Here is a 16,788-nt window from a genome sequence, read left to right on the forward strand (position 1 = left end):
CTCTCAAGAAGAACCAAGGGAGTTAGTGGTGCAGTAGGTATTACTAGAAGAACCTATGCAGGAATTATTGCTTGAGATCCTGCAAACAAAAATGCCTGCCTAGCACTCTGAGAAGTTTCAAAATCTACATGGATCAAATAAATCCCCATGGGCGCTGAGTTTGTTTCATTCTTTCAAAGTTCCCTAGTAGAACATAAAAACTCCTGAGAAGCTGGCTTAGGCAGCTACTTGATTGCTTGCTGGGAACATGACAGGCACTTAACACTCTATTAAAAGCACATTACTCATTTTCCACCTTCTCTTCGTCACCACTCATAATTTACAGAATTGCCAAATTTTGAACCTGGGAAAAACACAGGTGAGAATAGCTTTCTCAAGTGGGTGTAGCAAGTGTTTGAATAATAAACTGGATCGGAGCTATTCACAATAATAAGGTAGAAAGAGGTTTTAATTTTCAATTAGACTGCTCCCATCAGAAGGTGTGAAAGGTTTCAGTTTTTCAAACAGAATCCTGGTTGTTGTAGTCTGAACCCTACCAAGCCTGTATTACATTAACTAAATTCAAAGCTTAGATACATTGCCTTGAGAAACCTAGTTGCCTGAAATTTGAAACAATTAAAGCTCTGTTTATACTTGAGATTAAGACAACCGACAACCGAGGTGCAAAATGGCAGGTGTGGTGTCAAGAACATTACAAGAATACTCCTATTGATGGAAACTGAGTCTTTTAAAGGAGATGAAATTATAGTATTGTCACTAGCAATTTAACTTTGCAAATCTAACTTTGCTATTGATAGCAAAGTTAGATTCAGTGAATTGATTTCATTCCCATAAATTACACAGTGGTGCTAAGCAAAGAGTTCTAGGTAACTTGGGCATGTATCCTTATCTAACTAGTTATACCCTGTGAACACTTGATTAAGACTTTTGGTCCCCCTTATATGATTTTTGTCTAACTATAAAGTTGTCATGAGAACTAAATCAGTTAACACATATAAAAAAACACACGGGAAAGCCACTCATAAGTTTTTGATATGTGAAATTGTTATTCTCAAGTTTTAAAAAAAATTCTAATATCAGTATAAAAACGTGGGACTCTTAAAGATAATTCGCAGCACATCCTTTTCCAGATGGATGGAGACGCTGAGAGAAGATAGTTCTCACCCCCCACAGTCACACGGCAAGTCCAGGTGTTAGGGCTGTGCTGGAATTAAAGGGCTCTGATTCCATTCCAGTCTCAGAGCACACAGTGAATGACTACTGATGGGTGAACTGAGGAGACTTATCAATAATTGTTAGGATTCTGAGGATCTAGTCTGCCTTTCCTTAAAGGTAAACTCACTTCAGATGGTCCTTCTTTTTCTGAACCTGCAAACTAACTTTCAAATCTTTATGCCTCTAGACTGAGTGTCTCAGGCTAACCATCTCCCAGGTCATGGAGAATCAGAGACACTTGAAAGTCCTAGGAGTGAGCACTTTCTTTGTAATCCACCTAGGTAAGTTTCTATCCACTGTAGGTCACTCTGGCCTTGCCATTCTACCCTGACATCGGCCATAGCCTACCATTCTATCATCACACTAGGCATGGACATACGTGTGAAATCATAATCAGACCATTTTTTTTATTTTATTGTAATTTTTTACCATCTAGTTAATTTCTTTTATTTGAAAACAATCTTCATCCAACTGTCAGCAAAGCAAGTAAGCACTGTTCTTTTGAAACATGATCTCAAGCCTCAGAGGGGCACCTTAGTTGCAGAGTTTCTGCCTTGCCTGTTCACAGTTCTGGCTCTCAAACTTTATCTCACTGTTTCCCTATGTGTCTTGCAGACATGTTGCCATCATGCCTATTATCCCTGAGAATCATGCAAGACCAGAGACTCAGCCAGGCAGAAAGTATCTTGGAGGGGCTGCTTCAGTCCTGCATCCCACGACTGACTGACTCTGAAACATCAAGTTGCAGCTGGGCTAGCTTCATTGTCTCCCAGTAAAGCCAGGCAGGCCATCCCAGCAGTGGGAAACAAATCCAAAGGCAAGCAATAGATTTAGAGACAGCCTAAACTTTCCCTACTTTCATTGTTAGGGAACCCACATGAAGAACAAACTTCACATTTGCTATATATGTATAGGGGAGCCTAGGTCCAGCCCATGAAAAAAATTTATACACAGGGACACAGATTTGAGTCCACTCTTGGAAATGGGAAGTGCAATCCTTCAAAGTATTCATAGGAAGCCCTAAGGTTTAATCTTATTTCAGAAAATAAAATTTATATGCTTTTAGCAGCAATGTGCTGGACATTGTGGAGTCAGAGAGAAGCACTTGGCTTCCACCATTGTCAAAAATGATCTGTGTGAATTGGGGCAAAAGACTTTATTTTCTTGGTCCATAAAATAGAAAGATAATTAGGGAAGCAGTGAATTAAATTCCTGTTTCAATGTGAGTCCTAGGATTTGTGAGTATGTAGCATAACACACACACAAACACACACACACACACACACACACACACACATGCGCGCGCACGCACACAGTGCTGTAGTATGGCTTCTGTCTCTCCTCTTCATATCCTTCACATGGTCTGTGCCACTGCTTTCCTTCCTCTCTACATGCAACTTAATTCCTCATTACAACCCCAGAGTTATTTTCCAACATATAATTAAGCTTCAGTCTGCTTAGTGTCCAAATGGTGATAATAGTATTTTTTAAATACAAAGCCTAGTACTCATATTCAAATAGAAATTTCTCTCATGTGCTCATACCCTGGTGCAGGTTGCAACTACATTCAGGTATAGTTGGAAATGGTTCAGTAGAGCTTCAGTAAGGCCATAAATAGAGAGAACTGACCCAGTGCTACTGATGTCTTTTTAAGAAGAGTCCTTAGGAGGGTGTCTTCTGCCGTGCGAAGACACAATGAGGAAACACCAATTAGAAAGCAGGGAGATAAACATTGTCGGGACTTAGGCGTTCTAGACCTAAGTCTGGGGCTTCTACCACAACTCTAAGGGACATATAATTGTGTTGTTTAATTTACCCAACATTTGGTACTGGCATCCCAAGATAACCTAGGTAGTAGAATTAACATAATCCCGGTGTCTCATTACCAAGATTATTAGTTGGACACTCCTTTGTTTTTTTTCACACACACACACACACACACACACACACACACACACACACACACACACATATGTAGACCATACTAGAAAAATACCAGAACAATAAACATTGAATGCTATCACTTTGCAGATCCAGCAGATCCAGCTGTTTCTGGGTTCTTCATGCAAACAGGAGGAAAGTACACACTTTCTTTGGATTTTGGTTTAAAAACATGGCTTATGAAACATCATTTTTTGGGTTTGCCCCTTGGCCTTGCTACTCAGTAGCTGTGTTTCTACAGGCAAACCATTTAGCATCTTTCTAAGCTTCAGATTATTTATTGCTCAAATGGAGATAATAATAGCATCAGTCTTAGCAGTGTTATGAGAATTAAATGAATCAACCATCCATTCTTAAAATCGTTCCTGTTGGAAAGGCTTCATGGAGTTTAATTAAGCATTCCACACACCCACTCATGTAGAGATGTGATACGGCTCTTGTCTATCCTTGGCGCACACTTTATGGAGTCTCTGTGACTACCTCCCTTTCTCTCTCCATGAAACTTAACTCACTGAAACCTCAGAGTCACTGTCAAACACATTGGTCACGTCACATGGAAAATCCCTGGAAATAGCTAGGAAATGAATTGAGGGAGGACTACAGTATGGAATGATACAGCAGATCAAGATTAAACTGAAGAAAACACTGGATGAAATCTACTGATACACACGGGTTGAGAATTCTATGCTGTTTATAGTCGTCATACAACTCTTGCTAGTATGTCCAACTCTTATTACTACTTTGAAGAAAGCTACTCCCCTTGCCCCAGGAAATTCATTCTTATTCTGAAAAACTGTTAATTTTTTCTTATGTTCCTCATAACAGGTCTTAGGTTCCAAGAACAAGCAATTGGCAAGAAACTGCCAAAGTATTTTTAACAACAATCAAAACTTTTCTTATGTTTTTTTTACAATTCATTTTCCTGCTTCTCTATTTAGGACTCATATTGCCAGAGTAACCCAGATTTAAATCTACCTAATTTTCTCTAAGAGTGGGTTTTTTCGATAATTCCATATGTGTTTTATTTTACCTCCTTCTTCTCTCCCTAACTGCTCCCGACCAAGGTCCACTGTTCCACCACACCAAAGTCTACTCTTTCTTTTTCAATAGCCCACCAACTTACAATTTGTGCTGCCCATATATTGATGAGTACGGTACACTGCAGTGTGTTTCCCCTACCAGGGGCTACACTCTTAAATAAAACTGACTCTTCCAGCTCTAATAGCCAGTCGTAGCTCTTCAGTTGGGAGAAGGTTAAGCCCCTCCAAACTTCATGCAAGAATGTTGACTGTCTTAGCATTTTATCTCATCAAAGATACACTTCCTCTTACAAATTTAACAGAGGGACAGAAGTCTATCAGTGAGTAAGATGAAAACTATTCAACTCATTGCTCCTTGCCAAGAGTGGGAACATTTAGACCCCCTTCTGTCATGTTTTCCATCGGGCTTAATGTTCTGTAATCTGTAATATTTCTCAAGTGCTTAGTTATCAACACAAGTGACCAATGTTTATAACAAACTTTTGGTGGCCAACACATTTTATGTGCTGTCTTTGTAAAACTCCAAATATATCATCATCGCTAACTTAGCTTCTTCACTAGCCCTTTCAGATTAATCAGTGATTTGAATGAAAGTGACATAAAGTGTGGAGCTTTTCAATTTGACTGTGTTTGAAAAGGGCACCAAATAGCCTTTGGTCTGATCTGAAAGGTGGGGATCATTTATTTATTTAAATAGCAACATATGTATTGAATTGTTAACATAATAGGAAGCAAAAAATTAGGTGTGTACTTTGGTGGATAGGCTGTCCTTAGTTAGTATCTGTGAAATCCTAGGATCGATCTTCAGTACAAAAAAATTAAAAATATATGTAATATCCAGTAAGTGGGAGAGGGTAAGGTGGTGAGCAGGGGAACGGGGAAGGGAACAGGGGATTGTTTTAGTTTTTTTTTTTTAATTTTTTTTCTTATTTTATTTTCTTTTTCTTTTCTCTTTTGGAGGGGAACCTGGGAGATATTGTAAATAAAGAAAACATCTAATAAAAAATATGTAATAATATTAAGCAAAAAGGCCAACTAAAAACTAATTACAAAACCAAGTAAGTTAGATTCTAAGATTTGGGATGCTATATCATGTAAGTGGCTAATGTAACAGCTAGTGAAATTATTCAATAAATTTCTATTAATTTTCTTATTTCATATATATGAATATATTTCATATATAAGAACATATATGAAATATATATGAATATATATGAAATATATGTATGAATATATATGAAGTAAGAACAAAAAGATATATGTCCAATATATATGGCCCAAATACAAATAAAATTTAAGAGATCTTGGACAATGGGTTCTATGCGAGTTTCAAATTTTCTACAGAGAAGAACATTATGTGAGGCAATTTTAATTATCTCATAACTGAAATAATTAGCAAGCCTCTGACTAATTGTTCTGGGTTTGTACTTTGCCAGCTCTAGCACTTCATTTACTTAGGGAAAAATATGCTAGTGACATTATCGCCATGAATATTATTAAAGCTGTTCATCTCTAGAAGATATGGCTCATAAAATCCCGCCCCCCTTATGGAGACAATGAGGAGTAGCAACACTCATTTATGGAAATCTTGGCTGTGGTTAGATATTTCTAGAGTATCCCTTCTATTATTCCATATGAACAAAACTAGGACTGGGATCTATAGGGGGAAAACGCTCTTCATGGTGGGTGTCTTCTGCCATTAGTAAGAGTAACACACAGATGATCAACATTTGTTACACAGCACTGCCATTAGGAAGAACACTTCTTTAATCTCACAACTTGTTGCTTGGGGGTCTCGGAGTGGCTTGGTTATGGCAATGGCCCATTCTAATGTCCAAAGAAAGGAACAAATTACTGTGGACCCTGAAAGCACAACAGGGACACAACCAGTTTCAAGGACTCCTAAGCTCCCAGCAAAAGAATGGAACCCCACCCCCACCCCCACCCCATGAAACTCATCAATTCTTCTTTAATTGCTTAGAATCCTATCAACTGTCTTTGGTGTAGTGATAATGTAACACTAATTTATCAATCATCAATCAGTCTACAAATTATGTTAATAGGAAATTCTTCCCAACTTTTGAAGGATGATTTGTGTTTGTCTCCATTTTTCATTGTGCGAAGTCATTGCTGGTTTTCAATCAGCTTTTAGTAAAGAGAAAGGGAGAGAGGGAGAGAGAGAGAGAGAGAGAAAGAGAGAGAGAGAGAGATTTTAAAGTATTTTAAATTCTACCATCACCTGGATCTCTGATCCATGATCTCTTATCCATGAGGTGAAAGACTTTGGGTTTCAAAACAAACAGTGATAATGCCGTAAAAAGTTAGCTCAACTTTGTTTTTGTTTATTATAAGAATCTCACTGCAGAGGAGAACCACACATGATTTATGTAGCACGGCAGAACTTTAATCCACAGCTCAGGAAAGGGTGCAAGAGCAGCCTGAAAATTATGCTGAGCTTAATTATACTTAATGTGAATTATTCAGAAGTGCAGACAGAGACTAAAAATTTATTTCATACAAAGAAGCTTGACATTTTAATTGGTCCTTCAGAATAGAGACAAAACAATTTCCTCTCAAGAAAATTTACATCTTCCCTATCAGACCCACAGCCTCAGCCAAGCAGAACTTCATTAACAAGATTAATCATGCCAGTGTCTGCTCCATCAGGTGTATGGCCCAGGTGAAAGGAGGAATACAAAGTAATGATTGACATTTTCAATAGCTACAACTGCTCCAAAGAAGAAAACAACAATAGACTATGCCACCGTACCTTGGTCATTAGCCATTTTGTCAGGGTGTTCCACTGTAAGAGAGAAAAAATATATTATTACTATTTAGAGATCCTTATGAGAAATCTGGCTTGTCGTGTCCAAAATTTCGTCATCATTTTTTTCTTTTTGTGGATAATCTGTCAGAGGTGGCAAACCCTTGAAAATAATATTTTTGATGAGTAAATATGTACTAAAATGTAGTTGTCATGTTTTTCTAAATATAAACACATTTTGCAACTTTAATTAAAATGGGATTTATAGTAAAATGAATGGATAGTGCTACCAATTTATCTTTATTCTAAGTAAGCTGTAGGAGCTACTTATATACATTTAATGTATATTTAATATATAGAAACATATTATGTATATATTAAAGGAAAACAGCTTAGACTATAAATATAAACAATTCCTAAATAATTTGGCAAGCTAGTGGGAAATACTAAGAGGGATGACTGTGGTATTTGATCTGAGACCTTTTAAAGTTTGTTCAAAATTGCAGAAGTGTAATGAATAATCACTGGTCACAAATTCTTTTTAAAATGAAAAGTAATCTCCCAAATTCTTAAAATTTGACTTCATTTGACTTCATTTCCTTAAACAAATGATGTTATATACTTAATACTATCATGGTTCTTATAGAAGTCTTAAGGAATTTTTGGCCAATCTCCTACTTTGTAAGTCTCCATTAATTATAATTATTTTTTGCATGCATTAATTTCTTTAAATTTTTTGGGTTTGGGGGCCTATTTAACTAACTTGTATGCAAAAGCTCACTTGCTTCTTACATACACTTTATTTAAATTTTCAGCGAGGCAGATATGGGGTAATGTACAGCATAGACATCCATTCATTCTTGCTGCAAATCAGTTAATGTTGTTTGAAAAAAAAAAAACTCATAGAAAATATTGAGAGTTGGCTGTTGGCTGGTGTTTTTGTTTGATTGTTCATTTGTTTGATTTTTGCCATGCCATTTCACTCTATATAGTCTGTACAGCGAATCGAAGAATTTTTGGGTGGGTTTGGTTTTGGGTTTTTCATTGACAAAGTCTCTCCTGGGACTCACTACATGGACCAGGCTGTCCTCAAAGTCACAGACATCCATTTGTCTCTGCTTCCTGAGTGCTGAGGTTAAAAGGCTCATGCCACCTTACTCAGAGGCAAATGAGCAGGATTTTAATCGGAGGTCTGTAGCCTGTGAAGAAATACACTGTGTTGTCAGAATCAGTGTGCCAGGTTTCCAGCAAATAAGGAGGCAGAATACTACAACCTGGGAAGTATACATGTTTGAGATCCTCAGAGCAGAACACACTCATAAAGCTGTTCTGATCAGCACTTCGTATCTGCTGTGTTTGATGAGACTGTGTGGGACAGTGTCAAAAAAAGAACAACAACAACAAAATAAACCCACCAAAAGAATAAAGCCAAATTAATTTCCCATTTACCCCTGCAACTGTTTCTTTCCTGTTAATCATACTACTTTCATTGTCTGAAAGTCATAGGTGTTTTCTTTATGTGCCCAATAAATATACTATCTCCAGATTTGCTTTTCTCAGTTTTCAAGTTTTAAAAAAAAATGTTTACTATCTGGGTGTGGTGGCACATGGCCACCAGTGAAGTAATAGAGGCAGAAAGATCCCTGCTATCAATGCTAGCCTGGCCTACATACCAGCTTCCAGGCTAGCTAAGTCTACATAGTCAGACCTTGTCTCAAAAAATGTTAATAAATATTATCTTTCAACAAATGAAAGAGACCAAGTGGATTCTAAGAGATACTTTTAATCACGTACTTGTGGTTTGTGGTTTGAATTTGTAATTGTTCATATCCATGTCACCAAAACTTCCATGTGTTTTGTTAAAATGTAATTTGAACTCTAAGCCATTGTCCCATAAGTGTCAGTGTATTTTATTTTTGGATGGAGGAGAGGCATATTTACAAATACCAAGTAAGGATGCCCAGAGAATATATAATACTATTCATTATGCACTCTGCTCCTCTGGGCACAGAAAATGACACTCTCCATCTATAGCACATTTTTGTAGTATACATCTTGTGAGCTCTGTTCATTCCTAGTGCATCATAGGTGTGACAGCTATTCTCAGTTGTCAGCTTGATTATATTTGGAACTAGGTAACACACAAGTAGCTAGGTACATCTGTGAGAGATTTTTTTCTTGAATGAATCTTTTGAGGTGGGAAGACTTACTCTAAATCTGATTCTTTTGAGGTTGGAAGTTCCAGTTTAAATCTGCCATACATACAGTCTATATTTTAGAAAAATGGAAAGAAGGTAGCAGTTGCTCTTTGCCTGTTTTCCTCACTATTCCTTCACTGGAATTAGAACCTCATTTTGGGATTCTTCTGGCATATATTGAGGACCATCTGAGACTTCCAACTTTGTAGACTGAACAACTACTGCATTATTGGATTTCCCATCAGGAGACAGCTAGTGTTGAAATAGTTGGGTCATTACTTGTAAGCCACTTCAATAAATCTCTTTCTCTCTCTCTCTCTCTCACTCTCTCTCTCTCTCTTTCTCTCTCTCTCTCTCACACACACACACACACACACACATACACACACACACATACACACACATACATGTATATACATATATATACATATATATGATCTCATGTATATATCACATATTATATGTAGAGGTGAGAATTATTACATATATTTATATTTATATATATATTATACTCTTTTAGTTTTACTTCTTTAAAGAACCCTGATATAATAGATGAACACACTGTAAATTTCACTGGTTGTAATATACACAGAAACATAACATTTTCTATGCTTTAACAATGTAAGAGTTTCTAAATAGAAGTCCGTGAAGGACGTTGGGGAAGGGAAGTGTAAATTTGCAAATTTCTATATGGTAAATATAAATATGGAAATAAGGTGAAACCTTATTTTGATTAAAATTTCAGAGAAATAATTAGACATATCATACAGATATGTATACATGCTTCCTTATTATAAAGGTAACTTAATTTATCAGTGATTACTTATCAAGTCTCCTAAACCCTCTGGCTGGTTGCTGATAGCAAAATACAAACTCAAATATCAAGGACAAAATGCTACTAACTTGGCAAAGCCTGACTCCAAAAGAATGAGGCTTGCAGACCCCTGCTTGCGGTGTGATTTGCACTGGAATAGTTACTCATTAGCTAATAGGCTACAGGAACTTTTCTCAGCTTCAGGAAAACATTTAAACCTTTCTCTCTGTCAAACAAGCTCCCATACCGCCTTATGCTTTTAAGCAGCTTTCAAAACTGAAAATCTTAAGTCCGAGAAATTCCATGAGTTTTGTGTAGTTGTGGCTCACCAAGACATCAAATCTTTCATTATGTATAATTTATTGGCCTTAAAACATTTGTCATTTAAAGTGACATAGAAAACACATTTTTGCCTAACTTTAATAAAGATAGACAGTATTTGTTTTTTGTGAGTAATTTAAAATTTCCCAGCCATGAAAAAAATCATTTTACAGTGTGAACAAACTTTATTCACAAAATGATTAAGGACAATGTCAAGTCAGTGTATTAGATCTAATAATTCATAATGATCTTGTAGACAATTATAAGAGAATATTTCAAGCTTTTCTATTTTAGAAAGATATTACAGATGATTTTAGGGCAGTTGAGGTAAACAGAAACAAACGAAAATTAACTTCATTAAATAACCTACAGTATGGCTATCAGTGTGGGCCAGTATATTCTACTCATCAATCTACCACATAAAACATTCAGATTTCTTCAATCACTGTAAACCTTCTCTGGCATCTCTTGGCTCACACACACATCGTGAGCGTGAAATTAATTTGGCACATGTCTATAGATAAAATTGAGGCATTTGCAAACATTATCTAGTTACATTCTATGCTTCTAGGAAATGAACCACTGGCTGATTTTCAATTGCTCATGAAGCAAAACCTGCATTCGACATCATGTCCTAAAAGCCTGGGCCAAAACTTGCTTCTTTCTACCTCAGCTCCCTGCTAACTACCAGTGTGACATGAGGAACTGTCATGCAGGCTTAGGATGAATGCTTGCTTGTGTCCTTTTGGCAAATTTTCAGGTAAGCTGCTAATAAAATCCAGCTTTTGAATAGCTTACTCATGAGAATTCAAAAGTCCACTATGTATTAGCATATCTTCCTAATGCACGAACAGACTCTACAGTTATTCTAAGACTCTCATTTAAGTACAGCAAAGAAGTCGGTAGAAGTGTCCATCATGAAGGTCTCTCAATTGTTACTCACCATGTATTCATTTTTCTGGAAGACAGATATCATACTATAGTTATACATGTAAGACACAACATACCCAGCCTTGTATAAAACAGGGATTGCTGTATAGTATATACACATGTATAAATATTAGCTAGGGGATATGCAAATTCTTTTTCCATTATTAATTGAGACTCTTGCAATCATTTTATCTTGTAGAGAAAATACTGTTGGACTCTAAAAGAGTAAGGATGTTTATATAATCAATATTTGAACTTAGTATTTTCTATACAAAGATTAACTGTCCTCAAATTGAGTATACATACATATACACATGTACATGCATAGACACACATATACATGTATATTTACAAGATTGTGGGCTTTTGTCAAATCATCGTATTTTTTTTTTTCATTTTTTGTTTGTGTGTTCTCAACATACTATCCACATGTACTTTCTGAAAATTGTTTACTTACCTTATTAAAGCTTTCTTTTAATATAGAACATTGATCATTATGGAAAGGATGTATAGTTGGCAGTTTTATGCCATATACCTACCTGAATCCATCTCCATTTTATTCCCTTATATATAAAGGTCAAAAAGATTCATTGTATATCAAATAAAAATAGTATACAAGATATCAATGCAAAATGCCAGATAGCTATAAACAAAAAGTCAAAATAGTTCTATCTGCCTGGTGTTGATGGCATAAAAATGGGATGAGAAACAATAACTCTTGCTTTGACATGTTGACTTTGACATTTTAATTGGTTTTGAATGCCTATTACAGGCATATTTTGGCCAAACATTGAAAAGGTCTAGGGTTTTTTTTTTCCTCTAACAGATATTGGAGAATTATTCTACAACCATCTGCAAAGAAAAAGAAAGAGATGATGGAACATAGTTCAGACCTTTCAAAGTCCTGAAGAGGATGGGATCAGAGAGGGGTCCCACTCCTTTTGCATTCCGTGCTTGAATTCGAAAGTAATACATGGTGTCAAGGCTGAGATCAATGATCTGATGTGTAAGCCGGTCACCGCTGATAGTTTCCATAATCCAATCATCTATGGGTACATTCTTGTCCAAGGTATAAAACAAGATGTAAGCTGTGTAAGTAGACAAATGAGATTCTGTTTGGTATACAGAATGCATGATGCAGTTCTCCTTTCAAATACACACATTTCATAACTATAATTTGTCATCATTAGTATATGTCCACAATCTATAAACTACAGCATTCAGTCTTGCTAGCAGTGGGCTTTTTTAAATATTGCAAAATTCAGATAGTTGTTTCAGTGCACAGAAAAAGAACATGGTGTAGGCCATTAGAAAAACCATATCTGTCATATTTAAAAATTACTGCTTTTGCTCCCTGTAAATCCAGATTATGTTTTCTCTAATATATTAATATTACAAAAAATGTAAAACTGAGATAACATGTTTGCATAATATTTATGGTAGTCCAATAAAGGAAAAAAGGTAATATTTATCTTAGCCACACTTAAATCATAAAGATAATTTAGAAAGTGTAAAATGCAGCACATATTTAGAATATCATACACCTGAACAGTCATATTTTATTATCACAGTGACCCTGTGACGTTAGGAGGGCCTGGGTGGTGCTCATTTCATAAATAATGAGACCAATTGGAAAAGAGCTACAATGAGATTCTCTACACTGTGCCTTCGAGCACGGTTTCTTCTGTTCTACCTTAGGCAGGCAAATACATATCCCTGACTAAAGATGGCATAGTTGTTATCTCAAACATTAGTACGTGTCATTGGAGGCCTTTAGTTCCATGTTTAGGGAATCTGTTGCTATAACATGAACAGTACAATAACGTATGATTGTCTAATTTACATGTGTACCCTAAACTGGTTCACCTTATGTGATATATATAGCTGAACATTAGTCTAAGCAAACTTAGGTGGTATATCTTACTAAAAAGCACTAGTGATTTTCATAGTCTTATGTATCACTTTCTTAAAATGCTGTGTTTTCTTTGAAATGCATTCGAGTCCCCCTTGCCCTCGTTTGAACTGTTGTGTATCTGCCAAGCTTAATTTAGAGGACTCAGATTGAGTTTTCACCTCTCAGAAGTATCCAAGTACCACACATGTGGAGGGAGAAAGGGGAGGATTAGGGCACATGAACTTGGAGAGAAGCATCTAGGAGAAGTTGGAAAAGGTGAAAGGCTATGATGGATATGCTACATAAAAAACTAAACTTTTAAGTAAAAAAGAAAATATAAGCAAAAGACAAACAAAAACTAAAAAATATTTTTGTCTCTTTTTTTATATTTATTTTTACATTTACTAATTGTATGTGAGTGCCTCTTTATACATATCTACTATAATGCATCTGTATAGGTCAAAAATAATTTGCATAACATAACATAACACAACATAACACAATGCAGCAAAACATAATATAACATTAGTAGGGACCAATGTGTGGAAGTGTAGTACGCAGGAAAATGGTGCTTATTGCTTAGTTTTCATGAACATTTGCTATTTCTTTTATTTAAAAAAATAAAAGTACATGTATTTGTGACTGTGTGAGTGTGTGTGTGTGTGTGTGTGTGGTTTTGTTATGATATTTTCTTGCATATATATTAGGATTATATTCACAATTCTTACACTTCTTTGTCTCTTTTCTCCATAGTCCCTCAAGGCTTCTTATCTTTCCTTCTTACTGAATTGAATAGAGAGCATCACAATTTTTCCTTAATAAATAAATCATCTTTTTTAGATTTCTGATACTATGACTATTTGTGTGTGTGTGAGCATGTGTGTTTGTGTGTGTGCACACTTGAGTAAAATAGAGAAAAGAAACTCTCTTAATGTGATCACTTTAGGAAGATGGACCCCACTATACAGATGTCTCCAAGACATGAGGGTAAGTCTTAAATAGGAGATTTCTTCATATGGGCTAGAATTCTAACTTTTACATGGGAAATGCAATGTTCAGGCTTTCTTTTTCAGAGTTGAAAACACATACTGTTGTTTACTTTGACAAGTTGAAGATTTATTTGAGTTCAGAGTAGGGGGCATAGTAGTGGAAAATAACTTTGTTCTTCACTACACATAGTTTCTATCATATGTTGTTTTCATTTAGAAAATTTCTATTTTTTCTTCTTAAAATATTATGTTTTGAATTATGTCTATAAATAACTGTTTATAATGAAATACAATATAAATAAATCAAAAGCTACAAATGTACAGAAACAGAATCAAGGAAAGTAGACTAGAACACCAAGCAATGAGACTAAAATATTGGTTGCAATGTACCAGCCTGAGTTTTCAAAGGCCTGGCACACTGACAAGGGACACATATGCTCTAAGTGCAGGGATTTTATGTTTATGTTCTTCCTCATATTTATCAGCTAATATGCAAATTCTGTTTGCTATTATACTAACTAAGAGCAATTTCCTAAGCAAAAAAAAAAAAAAAAAAAAAAAAAAAAAAAAAAAAAAAACTTAAACTTAAACTTCAGTCACATTTACAAGCATCATATTATTGTTTTCATTTTGCAAAACGAATCACAGGATAGCATATGAACTGAGTTTGCCAACTGAAGCTGCATCATCCTGGATTATCTTCATTACAGAAGGACTCCATCACCATTGTGTGTAGGATTGCCATATAGCTCTTGCATGTGCATGTCTTGTCTCTCCTGTTGGAGAGAGCCTTACAAATTGCTAACCCAATGGTTCTACTTCATGGGGCTACAATGTGCACATTTTGAGTTGTATATTATTTTTTGTGATAAGTTAATTCTATGGAGATAGCTACTAACAAGCTAAATTAATCTAAATTGAATAGAGAAGGCAAACTCTCTAATAGAACTCCATTATGTTTTTTGTAAAAAAAACTAAATTAACATCATAGGCTTCTAATGGATGCTTTAATTAGGCATTTTTGTTATCAGCAATATTTGATAATATTAAATCTGTCACTGTGAGATATTCATTATGTTCAATTTCTGTCAGTCAATATTAATCATTTTCCTGAATCTTATTATTAAAGAATAAAGCTAAAAGCTAAATGAGAAGTTAAAAGTCCCAAAACAAACTTCCTTCATGTGTTGCACAAAAATATATAAGGCTATTAGAAATCCTTTATATTCTGTAATTGTCAACCAACCAGATTCCTTTTAGCTATTTGTACATACACAGACACTCCATAAATGGGTGTCTTAATGGCTCATATGATAAAATACAAAATGCCGATCCTGATTGAAATGTACATCTTTTACACAGCAACTGAATGTGATTATGCATGTGTGTACGTGTATGAACCCTTTTCAAAACTACTCCATCAGTGGGGAAAAAGAAGAGCCAGTCATAGGAGATGACTGAGATGATGAGATAGACACTCCACACAGAGGCAAGAGAAGCTATGAAGTAAGCAACTGTAAGCAACAAAGGTCAAGATGGGGCATGGTTGGAGAGAAAGCTGGATGCTTACCAGTGATTTTCCCATTGGCTTCCAAGGGAGGCTGCCAGCTCACAATGACAGCACGAGGCTTCCCCTCTCGAGTAATGACTGTCAGATCCTTGGGAGCAGAAGTTGGGGCTGTGAGATGAGACAGAGACATGGTCTTGTCATTGGCTGTGGGACTTTGTCATGATGCTATCAGGATCTATCACTATATAGATTTTGTTTATTTTACCTTTTACAATTAGTCACAACTATTGGAATAAATATAAGTCTAGGTGTAGAATTGATGGTTTACCATGGAAGTCAAAAGTCTTCCTAAGGTGAGAGTATAGAGAAGAAACACTGACCTGAAGAATGCAACAGGGGATTTGAAGTGAGCTCACACTCATGTATATATAAATATATGCATCATATATAAATGTATGCTTAGTGAACTAAGAAGGTGCATGCCTTCCATTAAGCACACAATTGCAATTGTATTTTATAATTGAAGGAAAGAAAAACCTATTGAATTCCATGAAAAAAAAAAACCAAGAGAGGGAAAGAAAAACAGACAAAAATAAAACAGGTCAGATCTTTTTGTAGCTTAAATGATATGGTAAATAGTTTTTGAGAACAGAAACTGAAAAACAAAATAGAAAAGGAATGTACTATTAAGAGCATTTTTGCTTCAATGTGGCATAAAATAAGACAGCACTAAACCCTGCCTACTTCATTTCTTTTAGACATTGTGCAAAATAAAATGTAAATATTATTTTACAGTAGGACCAAATGTGCTCAGCCAATCCACCTCTTCTGGATTTCTGCTGCTCTGTTTATGACCTCTTTGAAGACAGTTTTTCTTCTAAGAAGCAAGCAATGCTCCAAGTCCATTATCTGCGGTCTCCTTTTTATTCTCAGTTTGACAGAGGCAGATTCAGAGATATCTCGCCTCTCTGTTTTCTGCAAGAATTTTCTGGTTTCCAGTGAATAAGGGAGGTAGAACGTGATCTCTACTTGAACTCACTATCATTCTATTCTCCTTGGTTTGCCTAAATGTTTTGTAGAGTAGGTATGTCAGTATATTAGCTATATGACACTACCAGAATACCTTTGTATGTATTTATACATATGAACCAAATAGGAAAGATACAAATCAT

The 16,788-nt window shown here is 35.6% G+C and overlaps 1 protein-coding gene across 2 annotated transcripts in view; it reads right to left on the reverse strand.

Moving 5' to 3' along the window:
• Window positions 1-16,788, reverse strand: part of Dcc (DCC netrin 1 receptor) — a 1,081,061-nt gene that overhangs the window by 103,946 nt on the left and 960,327 nt on the right. For both annotated transcript variants that reach the window (XM_031365997.1, XM_031365996.1), the window contains exons 19-21: window positions 15,677-15,784; window positions 12,117-12,311; window positions 6,967-6,999 (exon numbers count right to left, since the gene is read on the reverse strand). In XM_031365997.1, coding sequence (XP_031221857.1) covers window positions 6,967-6,999; window positions 12,117-12,311; window positions 15,677-15,784 — 336 coding nt within the window. The remainder of the gene's footprint in view (window positions 1-6,966; window positions 7,000-12,116; window positions 12,312-15,676; window positions 15,785-16,788) is intronic.

This window comes from Mastomys coucha, unplaced genomic scaffold (assembly GCF_008632895.1).
Source record: "Mastomys coucha isolate ucsf_1 unplaced genomic scaffold, UCSF_Mcou_1 pScaffold13, whole genome shotgun sequence".
NCBI classification, from domain to species: Eukaryota; Metazoa; Chordata; class Mammalia; order Rodentia; family Muridae; genus Mastomys; species Mastomys coucha.